Below are 16,767 nucleotides of genomic sequence, written 5' to 3' on the forward strand. Positions count from 1 at the left end.
GAGCAATAAGGTCTCCCCTCAGCCTCCTGTTCTCCAGGCTGAACAACCCCCAGCTCCCTCAGTTGCTCCTCATCAGACTTGTGCTCCAGACCCTTCACCAGCTTTGTTGCCCTTCTCAGGACACACTCCAGCACCTCAATGTCCTTCTTGTAGTGAGGGACCCAAAACTCAACACAGGATTGGAGGTGCAGCCTCAGCAGTGCCAAGTACAGAGGGACAATCACTGTCCTGGTCCTGCTGGCCCCACTAGTGCTGATACAGGCCAGGATGCCACTGGCCTTCCTGGCCCCTGGGCACTGCTGGCTCTTGTTCAGCTGCTGTTGACCAGCACCCCCAGGTGCTTTTCTGCTGGGCAACTTTCCAGCCACTCTTCCCCCAGCCTGTAGAGTTGCACAGGGTTGTTGTGACGCAAGGGCAGGACCTGGCACTTGGCCTTGTTGAACCTCCTACCACTGACCTCTTCCCATCGATCCAGCCTGTCCAGATCCCTTTGTCAAACCTTCTTGCCCACCAGCAGATCAAACGTTCCCACTGATCTTGGTGCATCTGTAAACTGACTGAGGGTGCCCTCGATTCCCTTGTCCAGATCATCAATAAAGATATTAAACAGGACTGGCCCCAACACTGATCCTTGGGGAACACCCCTGGTGACCAGGTGCCAGCTGGATGTAACTCCATTCACCGACACTCTGGGCCCGGCCATCCAGACAGTTTTTTAGCCAGTGCAGAGCACACCCAGCCAAGCCCTGAGCAGCCAGTTTCTCCAGGAGATACTGTGGGAAACGGTGCCAAAGGCTTTACTAAAGTCCAGGTAGACACATCCACAATCTTTCCCTCATCCCCTAAGCAGGTCACTCTGTCACAGAAGGAGATCAGGTTGGTCAAGCAGGACCTGCCTTTCTCAAACCCAGGCTGGCTGAGTCTGATCCCCTGGTTATCCTGCATATGCTGTGTGATGGCACTCCAGTTGATCTGCTCCATGACCTTCCCTGGCACCCAGGTCAGACTGACAGGCCTATGGTTCCCTGGATCTTCCTTCTGGCCTTTCCTGTAGATGAGCATCACATTTTGTAAACCTCTGTCCACTGGGACCTCTGCAGTGAGCCAGGGCTGCTGGTAAAATGGTTGAAAGGGGCTCAGTGAGCACTTCCTCCCACTCCCTTGTACCCTTGGATGGATCCCATCCAGCCCCATGGGCTTGTGTGTGTCTAGGTGGTGCAGCAGGTTATTTTCCTTTGGATTATGGGGGCTTCACTGCACTCTGCGTTTCTGTATTCCAGCTCAGAGAAATTAAATGTGTTAGTCTACGTAATACACAGAACGGATTTTTTGAGTGTTCAAGATTTTCAGCAGAGGGAGAAGGTACACAGGGTTTTTTTGTTGTGTTTCTTTTTACAATATTAGATTAATTTGTTTAAAGAGATTTTTTTTCAGTATATTACTCTGCAAATATTTGTCCAATATCCCAGTGTAATGAATGTTTTACCAATGTTTTACAGGCACCTGAATGGACAGAGGAGGACCTGAGCCAGCTGACAAGAAGTATGGTTAAGTTCCCAGGGGGGACCCCCGGTCGATGGGAAAAGATTGCTCACGAATTGGGTCGATCAGTGGCAGATGTGAGTTCACTCAGATTTGCATTGTGTAGAGGATGACAAACCAGAACAAGACAGGCAGTGTAGAAGGCAGACATATATGGGGGCCGACATTGTCTTTTGAGAGAAGTTACAATCCTTTTAGGACCTGGAAGTGAACCATTAACTAACTATGCAAGAAGCAGATGTCAGCCAGTCTCTCCCTCCACAATTAACAGCTGTAACTGATCAGCTGCATGGGGGATTCTGGTGCTTACAAACTTCAGCTACTGCAACTCAGTAACAGAAAACAATATGCTGCAGGTTTTGTAGCAACCTCCTTTCACTGCAAGTGAATGTTTGTGTGACTTGGTTAAAGATTACATTTCTGTTTCAAGCCAGTCCTTAAAAAATGCATATGAGCTCATGGTGTTTAGACAGGTGGTTTCCATTAATTAAACTGAAATATCTTTACAAATTTTAAAACGAGTAATACATATGATACTATTTCACTGCCTTTTTCAGGATTATGGCATGCTTAATAATTATATCATGTAAAAATGATTAATGTCCTTGTTAATTCATATTTTATAGTATTGTACCAGATATCAAAGCAAGCTTGTACTTACGGATTTTAAGTGTTATGATCTTAAAACCCTTAGGGGCTAGGCTGTAAAAGACTTTTCCTTTCCAAGCAGTAGATCACAAGAACATGATGTAGTGTCTGCTGAGGACCATTTGAAAGCCCTTTCAGCTGACCCTATTTTATAGCCTCTGTAGGGGTTAATGAGAATAATGTTTAAATCTGTTGATGTACATTTTGAGATTAGATGTTCTTTATTATATTTCAGAAACTATCTTAAATAATGGGAAACAAAGCCACTGGCTAGAGTGATATGTAACCTCTTATAGCCTTCTGGGAAATTTGTGTACTTAAATTATTTTTTCCCTTGTTGATATGATTATAAAAAGATATTTTTAGAAGTTACTTTTAAAGTTTTAATGCATCTATACAGTTCTGTTACATATACTAAAAAGTAAGCCATTTCCATTCTAATTTTAGAACAACACGTTATTTGCCAAAATAGTATATGTAAGCAAGAAGTTACTAACCTGCTAATGCAATGAAATTAAGGGGTTTAAGGTTTATTCTGATTAGTATTGTTTATTATATTTCTTGAAGTATTCATACTACTGAACTGGAATGATTTTATTAAAAAGATGCAACATTTCACTGAGCAGATGTTAACAGCAAAATATATGTGTTGGTAGTGTACAGTGTGCATGGGAAAGATCTTTTGAGACTGGTTTGGAAAATCTGGTTAATTATCTTGATACAGATAATACAGACATGTGGAATGGTTCCACATATACCTATCACAAAACTAACGCTGTCTTAGCATTGTCTTTTGCACCCATTGTCACCTTTATTCCTTGACTTAGGTGTAAAAACACTCTTTATTAAGAATCCTTTGCATAACATATTTGGCCGCCATACTTGCAGACATCCAGTACTGGCAAGAAAAAAACAAAAAAGCTCACTTGCTTCTTCGAGTAGGTGAGAGGTTTTCAACAACATGTTCTTTTGTTTCAGTGAGTTGGAAAGAGAAATGAAAGAGATGTGACTGTTCTAAGAGCTGTTATTTTCTTGTATGAAAAAAGGAATTTTCAAGGATTTTTCTGTGTGGAGAAAGGTCTGAGTGTAGTCCTTTTTACTTTCAGTGACCTCCAACTATATGATTAATGTGTTCTCCACAAAAGTTTTTACTTCTCTAAAATTTCCGACTGCTGATAATTCAAGGTCAGCTTTCCAACACAAAATGCATTAGAGTTTGTGCTACGTTTATCATCACATAGCACAGAGTTGCAGCCATTAGGTATTAAGAGGAAACACAAAAGCTTCATGAAAACATTTTGGATCTCAGACTGTTACTGCATCAATACTAGAAATGTTGAAACTGGGAACTACTTCAGATATATCCATTCAACTGTTGAACAAGATGTACAATTTATCCCTTTTATTTGTTGAAGGTGACATAGAATAGCATCTAAATTAGCAGCAAGGATTCTTATTTGTTTGGGCATTACCAGGGTTGAATAAGAAATGTTATGTTAAAGCTGCAGGAAAAAATTCTGGGTTTGTTAAACTTTGTGCACAGTAAAAGAGGTGTTTGCATGTGCAGGCAGCATTTGCTGCCCAAACAACTGCTCACAGTTTCCTCTGGGAGCAGTGCAAGGAGATAAGTTTTGGTGTACGAGGCGATGTTTTGAAATAGTTTGTGCAGCAGAGTTTGGGAATCCTTTGCTTACAGCTGATGTAACAAGAGTCAAGCCAGAGAGAATTTGAAGTATGTATTATCTAGCAAATGCACTAGATCTTAAAAAAGAAAAACATTCCAGGGCAAATTTGAATTTGTTTTTCTGACATTTGCTAATACAGAAAATACTTTTTAAAAAATTGAGATCACTTTCTGCTCGTTTCTTCTCCTGTAAAGCATCAAGAGCAGTAAGGGTTGGTTTTCCTTTCACACTTAGAGAACTATAATAGAAAGGACTGAGAAGGTACAATGTGCTTGTTTCCATGTGATTTTAAGCATTCAAACCCTTTTTAACAGTAGATTAGCTAAACAGGTGTTAATAAAAACAGCTCAAAGTAATCCAGTCCAAAATAATGTCTCCTTTGTTGCTTCTATCTCAAAGCTTTCTTCTTCAGCAAAAGAAAGGTTAGAAAAATATCTCAATACTTTTTAAAGAATAAGCAGAAACCATTCATATATACTAGAAGAGAATCAGTGAAATTCACTCGCTCTAACCACCCCAAAGAAATTCTGTTTTAAATTGTCTTAAACTCCTTCTTTTTCTAAAGAAATAAATTCCTATGTCCAACTACATTCATTCCCACTGGCAATTTTTAAGCAGTGTGAAGTGACTTGAGGAGCGTGTTCCTGGCTTTTTTGAACTTTTCAACTTCATGGTGTTGTTTTAACTTACTACATCCTTAGTTTGTGAGTAGTTTTCAGTATTGCACTTAAACATGTCATTTGATAGAAGGAGTCCAGATGAGAATAAAAGGTTCCTAAAATGCTACCTACAAGGAAAGATTGTGAAGGAATTAATGTTATTGAACTGAAAAATTATAAACTGAGGATGTAAGTATTCAACTACATGAAAATTATAATGAGGAAGGGTCTTGTGCACTGTATTACTTTTGGAGGGCAAGAAGTAATTACGTCAAATTTTATCACAGGCTTCAGAGTTAGAAACTGAGGGGCAAAGAATTACAATGGAGATGATAAAGCAGTGGAATAGGCTGCTATAATAATAATGGCCAGTCTTCGCGAACGAAGATTTGGGGAAAGGTCTTTTACCTTTCCAGCCTGCGCAATGGATTTTTTAGGTGAGACACAGCCTGCGCTGAACTGAGCCCACCCTTTAATCCTAAGGTTCATCTGCCGGGGCCAAGCAAGCTTGGACAATGGCAGTGAGGTCCTCAGGACGTAGGTTTGTTTAGAGTGACCTTCTCATAGATGGATGGCCTCACAGGGCTAACGAGCTACCATCTGCCCGGGGGACTTGGGATAGGCTGCTATGGAGCCTCTTTATTTGCAGGTCTTAAAGAACAGGTTACACAAACATCTGCAAGAAACAACATCAGTGTAGTGGTTCTGCCTGAGGTTAGGTCCTTCTCTTCATATGATCTGTGATTACACTAGCAAGTGCAAGCTATCTGGGAGGAAAGGGGGAGGAAACAAACTCTCCCATACAATTGGAAGCATGTGTGAGCTCAGTTTTCAAAATGTAAAATTAAAGCCAGATAGTCACCGTAGTTGGTTTGTAATCCCTGCATATAACTTAGCTTGACTTCTGAAATTCAGTAATTCCTAATAAAGTGTTCCTTCATGTTTTTTTCTTTTCTACTAGTATTCAAATTGGCATTTTGTAGACATTTAAGTTTGCTAACTGTTATTTCCCAAAATACAGCCCTTATAAGGATTACTGTAAGGCCCAGTATTTGGGTATGTCTACAAGATTCCCCATCCAAACCTGTACATCCACATGATGTGATGCAAGCTGCTGGGAAAGTGCCAGCCAAAATCCAGTGATGAACAAATGTCCACACTGTAGTGCCCCTGAGCTCATTCAGCTCTACTGTTTCTATTTATGCTGCCTCATGTGATACCAGCATAAATATCTTTGCAGCATATTCCTGTGCTCCTCAGTTCAGAGAGGTTAAGCTTGCAACCGTGGTATGGACATACTGTAAGAAGGGTTATTATTTTAACTGCTGTCATGTTAAATATAGGACATGTTTATCTTGTCTCTCTTCAGGAAGACATTTTTTAACAGCCAATGAATAATCAACCCAAAATAGATGAGGTTAAGTTGTGCTCATTTTATCAGTATGTTTAATTCTTTAAATTATTTAAATTGCTAATTGTCATTTTAATATGTGCATATTGGAAATTTAGCAACCTTTTCCCATAAAGATGGTTTTCAGCTGTCTTAGTACAATGAAATCTTATTGCTTTCACTACTGAAAGCTTCTATGGCTTTTTAAGAAATTTTTATTGCAATTGGCTGGTGCTATAAATTAGGTTTTCAAGTATTTTGATTATGAAAGGGAAATGGAGTTCAGTTAACTCTAATCAGGATTCCTGCCTGCTGACCTGGTTACCTGTACCACTGCTCTCTGTCATCCTCCAAACATCTGTTCTTTGACCCATTTTCCTTGCTGAATTTGTTGCTCCAGGGTTAGTTCTCATTCCTATCCGCCAATACTTAAGGAAATAATTGACCTTTTAAAACAAAATAAAAAAGTTATGTTTGAATTTCCTAAGCACTGTGAACACTCTACAACATAGTATAAATAATGAATGGAGTTGCAATACTACTATTTCTGCTAAAATTATATCGTTTGATTTGACAAATGCTAAGCCTTATGAAGATTTATAATAATGATTGTCAGCTTTTACTGAATTCAAAAATTGAGAAAAAGCACTTAGATGTGAAATTATAGAAGTATATTGTATTTGACAATACCAACCTTTATAGATAAAAAGTTTAAAAAAAAATATTTGCTGAAAGGCATAAATTAATTTCAGTAACTACAAAGGACGTTCAAATTGTAAAAATAACAGAGGAAGTAAAAGCTGTCTGGCATGCCAAACAGACTTTAATGTGATTATTAGGTACAGGTTTTTTAAATTAAAGGCACAGAGATCTCAGATTTCATACTTGTGAAGTAATATCATTCACTTGTCTTACAGGATTTAAACTGATTCTGTTTGCTCCTGCAGTCACTAATCTCATGCATTTGTGTTGCAAAAACAGACTGATTGGGATTTGCTGCTTGTATGGAAGAACACTAAGGTAGACAGCAAAACAATAGCCAGGTGGCAGACATTCTGAATTACCATGAAACCTGAAAGCATAAGGTTTGGGGAGATGGGTTCTTATTTTGTGATATCTCTTGTATGCCCAAGCAACAGTTTCAGCCTTGAAGTCTGACTCTGTGAGTTCATACTCATTATACTTTATGTGCCATTGTAAAATAGATTTCTTATTTTTGACAAATGCAAGCTCATTACTTTGCCAACAAGAAAACATCTATATGAGAAATGGTCCATATGTAAAAGCTCATGAATTTATTAGGTCTTTTGCTACTGGAGATTAACTGTTTTCCTAAGTCAGTTTTACATTTCATTTTGTCTCTGTAAACTCAGTTACTGTGCAGTCCAGTTGTGGTTATTCTGAAACATTCATCCTTAGCAGTTTGCATATCATCATCATGGCTAGGCTTTATGTAATCAATAGTTCTTCCAGTTGCTTATTGAAGTATAAAGACCTTGCTCTGGATCAAGGTCCGAGAGAGGTTATGAATATCTAAGATGGAATTTAGATCATATGTAGGTCATGCAGATCCCTCAGTTTGAGAGTGAAGTCTTCAAAACACCTGTCTAATCCCACAGACACACGAGAATGACTCTGTTCATACCTGAGGAAGGAAAAGGTGGTTGCTGTTCACAGTACTCTCATTGTACAGTTTTATTCTGTGCACTCCTACAGTTGCCCCTGCTGTTTTTGGAGAACTGGGCAGCAAATAGATGGCTTGTGGCTGAAATTAATGTAATATCCCACATAGCTCCTGGTGAGCTGGGTTTGAATTCCATTGCAGAATTCAAGTCTTCTGACTCTCAAGAGAGGCAATGCATTTTGCATCATCAGCAACAAAATAAGATGTCCAAGTAGTTGTTGCAGTGGGCATTTGAGCCAAACTCCTCTCTTATATGAGTGCTCATAGTATTGAGCTAAAGACTCTCATGGATTTTAACTGACAAAACCCAAGCACAGTATGAACTCTCCAGTATCATCACAATTCTAATTGCCAAGTTCTTCCTCTTGTGTCCTGAAAAAAGGAGCAATTCTTCTTCTGCTTTAAATTAACTATTTGGGCACTTAAACTGGAGAGAGTTCTACATCTGGTGATTTAGGCCAAGTTTGGCTTTTTTTGGAGGCCACATCTTAAACTGCCCCATAATTAAACTCACAGTTGTTTTGGGGGTTTCTGTTGAGGTAGCTACCTCTTCTCCATCTGCTGTGGCAAAGTTCAGAACCACACACGGCTTCAAAGTCCATAACCATAAGAAAACTATTTTTTCTGGCTGCAACTGGTGCTTCTAAGCAAATTCAGTTAAATTCATAACATGTTTCTTAGTTCTTTCAAGAATAAAAGCACATTGTCCTTAAAATACTCATTTGGCCGCGTTAGCATCAAATTCAACCTATCATTTACACGGTGGATAAAGACTAGTTAATGTTACCTGCGTCTGGAAAAGTTGGTAACAATCTGCCCAACAAACTGTTACAAGCAGTGCCAAAGCAAAGGCACATCTGATTTGAAATATTTCTTTTCAAGGGGTCTAGCAAGTTGCAGGTGAGGGTACTTGCAAAAATGGAGAATGATTTGGCTTGATGCTTCAGTATCTGAAGTTTCACCGATCTGTTAAAACTGGAAGACAATTTTAGCAACCCTTTTAGTGTCTGTAAGGGAAGACACTTTATAAAGCAACACATTTTGAGTCACATGGAAATAGATGAATGGGTCATTATTGTTGTTTGACTTGTGTCAAATGTTGCTGGATACAGTTGTGGATGCTATGAAAAAAAGCTGTTTAGATCCATTTTGGAAGAACAATTCAGCACAGCAAGTAGTATTTTGGTTATAAGGGGAGAACTTTATATTTGGCAATTTATTCTGTGCAGTTCTGGAAGGTTAGATATGTAAAATCCTACTACTTTGACAAAGGCAGAAAGGCATTAAAATTCTTCTGTATCTGGCTTTCCTTTATGAGAAAAATGTGATTATAACTAAAATTCACCTCCAAGATTTAAGAAATTCCTCATTTCTTCACAGTAGCCTCAACTACTCAGAGGCTGTCTCCACATTATTTTTGCCATAATTCCACAGATCCTGGCATTTTGGCATGACATAACTAGATGGAGAGCACGCAGTAAGATAACAGCTGAATGAACAGACACTGCTACTGGGACATCAAATTTCTGATAGTTGATGCTGAGAAACCGTGGCTGCTTTAGTAAATACTTAGAGAACTTCTGCTCAGGAAGATGCTAAGAATAATAGAAAATGTTATCAGAACCTCCAGTTTTCAGTAGCACAATAGCAGGTCATCCTTCTTTGCAAGAAGTTTATGTACAGTTGGGAAGCCAAGTGACATGGATTATTTCTTCGTCTACAAATTCCACATTATTTTATCAAAATATTTTCAGAACCCAAGAGTTTTCTACTTCTGTGATTATCTGTTGCAATCCTAGTCAAAATATTATCCTAGGGAAGGAAGGTAGGTTGTTGCTAAAAGAAGATTCCCAGGAGACAGGAAAATGGTAAAGGCTTCAATGCCACGTGTGCCCTGCAAAGTTGGGCCGTCGTGGTGCTGGAGGGGTCAGCTGAAGGGATGGGCTGGTGGCCGCTGCTCTGAGAATGGCAATTGTTCTTCATTTCCTACCCAAGGGCTCTCTCTCTCTGTTTGGCATCAGTAGCATCACTGTACTTGACTGTACAGAGTTTTCCCTCTAGGTCTGTCACATTTCTGTGCTTTTTTTATGCCTGCCTTCCCTGCAGGGTGAAAAGTACCCTCTCATTCATGTGATAGCAAAATTTGCTTTTGCCTGTGCATCTGAGAGTCTTTTAAGCTGATTCTGAATCATTTTTTTCTCCTGTATATCTCTGAAGCATCAGTTGTTCCATCTGAAAGAGGTGGCAGGTGTCCAGGGTAATAAGAGATTTAACATCTGGATGGTCATGATGAGGAATGTTTTTACTGCTAGGTGTCTTGTTGAGTAGCAACTAGTCTTTGTGAACTGGACTAATTGTCAGCAGTACAGGAGGAAACGAGCTCTGTCTGGCTTTCATCACATAAAATCATCCCACTAATCCCACTTGCTTTAGATAGAATCTTTTTATAGCTGAAGAGCTATTGAAACTGAGTTCAGAAGGGAGTTCTCAGAACCAAACCGTTCCTATGGTTTCTTTCTGTAGGTCCCATAGTAAGATGGTTTGATTTCTACTTCAGCAACTTGATTGCTTGCATCCAGGTTTTTTCTGTCATCTTTATCTGTCTAAGGAAATCTGTTTCACTGTTCATGCAATGACCTGACTTTATTTGTGACTTCTGTTATCCCTGGTGGACTACGATATTTAAAGTTGATTCCTATAAAATAATGCAGTGTGTCTGTTCAGCAGGACAAATACTTGAAGGAATATGAGATCTGGTCTCTTTGGTTTTAAATCAATTTCACAGTCTTGATCCTTATTATTTAAGGTATCCCCAGACCCAGGATTTCTTAAGGGGGGATGGCTAATACTCTGGTGAAAGCTGTTGCCAAGAACAGTAGGCTGTTAGCACAACTTTTCACAGTCAGGATAAAACTCATAATTTAATAGACATGAAAACCACAATTTTAAAGCATTATGCAGGAACAAACAGCAATAGTAACTAGAAGAGTAATTCTACAAGTGCTTCATACTTTGAATAACAGTATTTCCAAGTATGTTATCTGCTAACTAATGAAAAAGTAATAATATCAAATAAGCAAGTTATGATAAGTGAGTATGGAGTAACTTAGTGAATTTTTTATGAATCACTTAAGAACTAGCTAGTAAATAACACTACTCACCTCTGGAGAGGAAATCAAAATTAAGGATGTCAGAAAGCATGGAGGAACTGGCAACGGAAGATTTGAGTGGCAAGAACAATGATTAAACTCAAACAGATCAAACCAAAATACAATTTCATATGTTCCATAGGTTGGATTCCTAATAATTCTCAGTGGTTTAATACTGACATGTTAACAACTCTTGCCCTTTGTCAGCATCTTTAACAACAATGACAGTTAAAGCTGTCAAATGAATCTGAAGTTGAAATAAGTGATACCTGAATTCTCAGTGAAAAGAGCTGGCGTAAACAAGAACTGTACATAGCACCTGGAAAAGGACTTGCAATCACCCCTTTGAAGAAGAAAGCTTACAAAAAAAATAGACAAATAATCTCCCCCTGTAACCTGTGAATGATGATAGTAAAGCTGTAAGAAGCCTGATGAGTTGTCAAACTTAGGTCAACTGAAAGTGCTTGTTCAGCGTTTGTAATTGTAGATTTTCAGTATCTAAACCATATGCACAGTTGTTATTTTCAGCTTACCAGGTGAATGTTCAAATGGAAAGTCCATCAAAATGTGAACAGATACCATAAAACCTTCAAAAGATAAAGTCTTGGAAATATTAGATGTGATAAATGGAGTAACTTACTACAAATGTTACGTCTAGGTTCACCATGTTACAATGACTGAAGTTGGCCAACATAACCTATGGCAAGACTGTTTCTCCTGGATTTTTTGCATGTAAGGGGAAATATGAAATGCAGTTAGGATCTAGGAATAAGCAAAAGTCCTTCACTGTTCAGGTGGATGGGGCTGGTTTAGATTCTAGTCCTGTTAGATGTAATATGCAGCAAAATTTGTATCTATTACGGGATACCTGCACTAACCTAATTTGGGAACACCTGTCTTGTAAAGGAAACTTAAAACCAGCATATTGATTTGCACCACTTCCAATGTAAAGTTTGTGTTGCATGTGTAGCCTCAGTTTGAAAGATAAAATTATAGTTGCTGACCTCTGAAAACTTCAAAGGTTCAACACAGAGAAAACTGAACATTGACACTGTATCTGGTTTTGTCTTTCCAGGCAATTTATTCTGCTCTGTTTTATTCAGGGAATCTTTTTTGCTCTTTTTTTTTTCCTGCCTTCATGGCCTTATGAGCAGGCTGTACATCTTTGAAAGACATACTTAAAAAATAGCAAAATGATTTCGGAACAGTTTTCTGGAATACATGAACATAGATAGGGCCTTGTCATATTTGCAGTGAATCCACTGCATCATTGCAGGAAGCTCTAAAGGATCAGCTACTTGTTTACATTGCAAGTTCGTCTTGCTCTTCTCAAAATAATCTATTATAATCCAGTTTATATAACATAATTTTTATTTAAGAGATGCATAGCAGGACACCACTAAGGATCCATTCTGTTCAGCAGTCAAGAATGGTTTCCGCTCCCCTCAGTCTTTTAAGTCATTGGCCCTGTAGAGACACTTTGCTAATAATGGAGATGGAACACGAACATTTTAATTTGGATTATTTTAGACTATAAATTATTCGGGGAAGGCAATTTCTATTAGTGGATCATTTGTTTCAAGGAGGATCCATCCTATTGTTTCAAAATTGGGGTCATGCAGATCCTAGAACTGTTAGTGCCACTTAAAATTTTCTGTTGATATTACAGTATTCTGCGATTTTTCTTTGAACAATTTAAACTTCATCATACTGCAGCAGTAGAGACTGGAGTTTTCAGTGCCAGATGTATACCTCTGGATAAAGGTTTTGGTTAATTAGAGTTGGGATTTCATTGTTCACAGGGTTTTCATTTGAACTTAATCATCCCAGAAAATGAGGCCTAATTTTTAGGGAAAATAGACCACTTTGCCTTGTTAAGTCTTGCTGTCATTTCCTTAAGGAGATTCAGCACCAGCCTATTTTTACAGCAAACTGCTGCAATTTCATGGGCAGGAAGATGGGTGGGAGGAACCAAACAGGCAAGACTAGAAGCAGACGGTACCAAAGTATTTTAATTATTGAAGTACTCGCCTATGAATCTTGTCATAGAACAAAACCCCTAAATCTTTATATTTAATTCTTCTCCCAACAAATGCCTGTACAACTCCCTGGCAGGTTTGCTCTCTAGTGCTGCTCTGCATAGGGGAGAATTGTTACTGTTAACATTAAGCAGCTAAAACAGCAGATGTCTGTGCTGTGGCTCGGAGGCCTAAATGGTTCCTATTGTGGGTCAATCCCATGTGGAGGAATTCCTGACTTTGTAAATGATGTATTTTTTATTTTTGCTCTGGGCAGCACACTGCACACGCCTTACCCTAAATGGATGTTAACATCTGAAGTCCCAGGTTCAGACAGCAGGAAACGCAGGGAGCCCATCCCACACAGTATCAGTTTTGATCAAGTGTGTTGCCTGTTTGTGTTTTAAGTTTGATTTGGGTGGCTCAAGACTACCTGATTTTCATTTCTTTTCACAAAGACCTCACATTCAAAAAAACGCAAAAAGAAACTGAAATCTGGTATTCATAAAATATTTTCAGTATGTAAAAAGAGTATATATAATTCTTTGAACACTACATTTTAAGATGGTTTTTTTGTGGTACTTGAATTTGGGACTCCAATACCTAAAGGGAGCTACCAGAGAGCTGGAGAGGGACTTTTTAAAAGGGCCTGTAGTGACAGGACAAGGGGGAATGTCTTTAAACAGAGAGTAGGTTTAGATTAGATATTAGGAATAAATTCTTTACTGTGAGAGTGGTGAGGCACTGGAACAGGTTGTCCAGAGAAGCTGTGGATGCCCACATCTCTGGAAGTGTTAAGGTCAGGTTGGATGGGGCTCTGAGCAACCTGGTCTAGTGGAAGATGTCCCTGCCTGTGTCAGAGGGGTTGGAACTGGATGATCCTTTGACCCAACCCAAACCACTCTATAATTCTATGATCACTTGATACAACAAAGACACTAAGTAATTTAAAGGATCTTAACTTTAAATGAAGCCTGTCTTCTTTGTTATCTATAGTGTGGTCTCGAAATTTGGGATGGGGAAGCTCCCCATTCTGGGTGGGGGGAAAGCCTGTTTTTTTCCTTACAAACAGAACAAACTTACAAACGATAATTTTTTGCTTTAAAAAAACGGAAAATCCTAAATCTGCTGTTACTTTTCTCCCAGGATAGATATTTTGGTATACATGGAGTGTTTGAAGCAGACAGCTCTCCTCCTTGGGATTCTCAGTGATAAACTTTTTTCCTGAAGTATCAGGACTTAGGAGGTGTCTTTGCTGATCTTTGGCAGTGAAACTGTTAAATTTTATTTTAGGACCGAATGCCTGTCCATTTGTATGCTTCATCATCTGGACCTATGTCGGTTCTTTTGTTTGGTATTTAGAAACTAATGTGTAGAAGATAACTAATTAGTTTCCTTTTTCCCCCTTCTCCTTGTGGTATTTTTAGGTTGGAAAATCAGGTTTTAACAAGGAATGAAAATAAAATTTTAATATCTATGGTGGTGTAAGATGGTGATAGTAATAGAAATGTCGCATCACTTACATTATTTTAATCAGCCAGGAATGCTTTGGAAAGGTCAGAGTCTAGAAAGTTACTTTTAGCCAGTTTGGGCTCCACGTAGGAGCACAGCCAGCCAAAGAACATCATCCTCACTGTATTTAATGTATCTTCAATGCAGGTATTTTGCAGTAAGCTGGTAATGAATTTTTCAATAGCCCCTATACTGTAATTTTTTTAATAGTCCTTTATTTTTGTTGTTTTCTTGTAGGTTACCATGAAAGCCAAACAACTGAAGGATTCTGTTACATATACACCAGGTGTGTGCTACTAGATCCTCACTAATGCTTATGAAAATCACTGTATTTGGGTGATAGCTGTGTTTTTCAGGGTCGGCTTTGCAGAGGGACTTCTGCAACCTTGCCTTACTTTGAGCAAAGAGAAGAACTGATGGGTATTTTGAGGGAACACTTCTCTTTAGTTACTACATCCTCCTAGACTTTCTTACTTGGTTTATTGTGGATTTTGTTCGCTTGTTCAGGCTGTTCTGTTTGTTTATATCAGTGTGGGAATTTAGTAGTACTTCCCATATATCAGATAAGCTCCCAGTTGGCAAAGTTCATTGCTTCACCACCTTGATTTCTCAATAAGCATTTTCTCTAAGCTCTCAGTCCAGAAGAGCTTTGTCTCCACTCTGCACTATTCCATGTACCTTTAATTTGTGGGCAGTTCCCTGCTTGCTTGGTGGGGTGTTTCACTGTCTCAGAAGTGTAACAGCAGTACTTTTAACAGGTACCATCAGGCTCTCCGAGCTTAAAACGCTGGCCCATTCCAAAAATGTCAAAGTCAACGTGAATTTGCCAGATCACATAATCACCCAGCGAGAAAGGGAGGAGGAAGAGGAGGAGGAGGAGGGGAACTACTGTCATATACGAGAGCAGATGGATGTCCAGACAGATCCAAAGGAGACCATTGGAAGTGAAACCAGACACCGCAAACGCAGAATTGTCAAAGCACCTGAAGTGGCTCTGCTGGCACTGGAAGAGAAGGGCAGAGGGAGACGTCAGAGAGATTTTGATAACACTGACCAAGAGGAGGAGAGTGATGATGAGATCAGAAAAAAAGAGAAAAGCCGTGCCCCAGAAGAACTGTGGACTCAAAACCAACAGAAACTTCTTGAAATGGCCTTGCAGCAGTATCCAAAGGGAACATCGGATCGCTGGGATAAAATAGCAAAATGTGTTCCTGGAAAAACCAAGGTATGCCTAGTTTTGTTTGAACTACATTATAAATTGAGGAGAAACATATTTTCTACCGATTTGTGATTACCTTGAGGGTCCATGCAGAAAGGTGAGGCCTTTACTTAGCCCGTCAGCCCAGTCGTAGGCAACCTAAGCAGTGTTACTGTCATGCTTGTTGCTTTATTTAAAATATTTTCTCATTTATTTCAGTTTGTTTGATCTATTACAGAAAATGCTGAGATAACTCTTGTTTCATTTAAAATACCTACCTCTCCTCTGCCTTTGCAGGACAAATTAGATTTTAAACCAAATTTTGATTCAAAGTTAGTAACCAAATGTTGGTGAGCTGCTTTGCTTACACTTTCACAATACCTTTTTCAACCCATCTCAGTGAGCAAACAAAAGAAATAATCCATCTGCAAGTGTTAAATGCTCAATAATATATCTAATGTTCTTTTTGTAAGTATAATCTTTTAAACATAGCATTGTCATTGATATAGTTGGTCTGTGCTAGATTTCCTAATAGTTGTGATAACTTAGTTTGCTTGCTTCAGTCATTGTAGCTGCAGAAAATCCTTGTTTTATTTGTGCCAAACACAGTGTGAGAGAGCAGGAAACATGGTGGGGAGGGACACACAAGGTGTGTTTCTCTGGCTCTGAAACTGTTCTGCGGTATCTGGTGTCAGTAGGTGCTGTGTTAGTGACCTTGAAGGTTTGTTTTAACCCATTTGCAGTGTGGCTTATATCAGAGAACTGTTTTAAATAGATATTACAATACAACTGTTTAATAATTGTCAAGAAGCGCACAAGGCAAATGTTTCTTGGGTTGTGTGCTCTTCAAACAGATAAATTATCCATTAAGAAACATAAACTGCCAAGTTCATTTTTCTAACCTGCTCTTCACTAGATGTAGATCCTCCTTCTGAAATTCAGTGTGCAACTTTAAAACAAAACCCAACCAACAACAACCAAAAAAAACCAAAACAAAACACCAAAACCAGACAAAAAACCCCCAATACTAAAATGTCACCCTTTGAATAACACTTTTGTGTTTTCTTTCAGGAGGAGTGTATAGCAAGATACAAGTTGCTCGTTGAACTGGTACAAAAGAAAAGAATGGCTAAAAGCTGACTGTGGTGAGCAGAAGAGATGTAGCTCATCTTTGTCAAAGTTTTAAATGTCATATGCAGGAAACTGCATTTTTGTACCTCAGTATTTCTATACGTCATGTGCCTTAGTAAAAGAAAATATTAATAAATCTTATACCATCTTA

General features: G+C 38.8%; 1 protein-coding gene across 1 annotated transcript in view; it reads left to right on the forward strand.

The window, feature by feature from the left end:
* DNAJC1 (DnaJ heat shock protein family (Hsp40) member C1) overlaps nucleotides 1–16,767 on the forward strand; it is a 107,949-nt gene extending 91,182 nt beyond the window's left edge. Inside the window, exons 9-12 of the mRNA XM_027695681.1 lie at nucleotides 1,500–1,619; nucleotides 14,525–14,573; nucleotides 15,046–15,512; nucleotides 16,557–16,767. Coding sequence (XP_027551482.1) covers nucleotides 1,500–1,619; nucleotides 14,525–14,573; nucleotides 15,046–15,512; nucleotides 16,557–16,625 — 705 coding nt within the window. The 3' untranslated portion in view covers nucleotides 16,626–16,767. The remainder of the gene's footprint in view (nucleotides 1–1,499; nucleotides 1,620–14,524; nucleotides 14,574–15,045; nucleotides 15,513–16,556) is intronic.

This window comes from Neopelma chrysocephalum, unplaced genomic scaffold (genome assembly GCF_003984885.1).
Source record: "Neopelma chrysocephalum unplaced genomic scaffold, ASM398488v2 Primary Assembly neopelma1_102, whole genome shotgun sequence".
Classification (NCBI taxonomy): domain Eukaryota; kingdom Metazoa; phylum Chordata; class Aves; order Passeriformes; family Pipridae; genus Neopelma; species Neopelma chrysocephalum.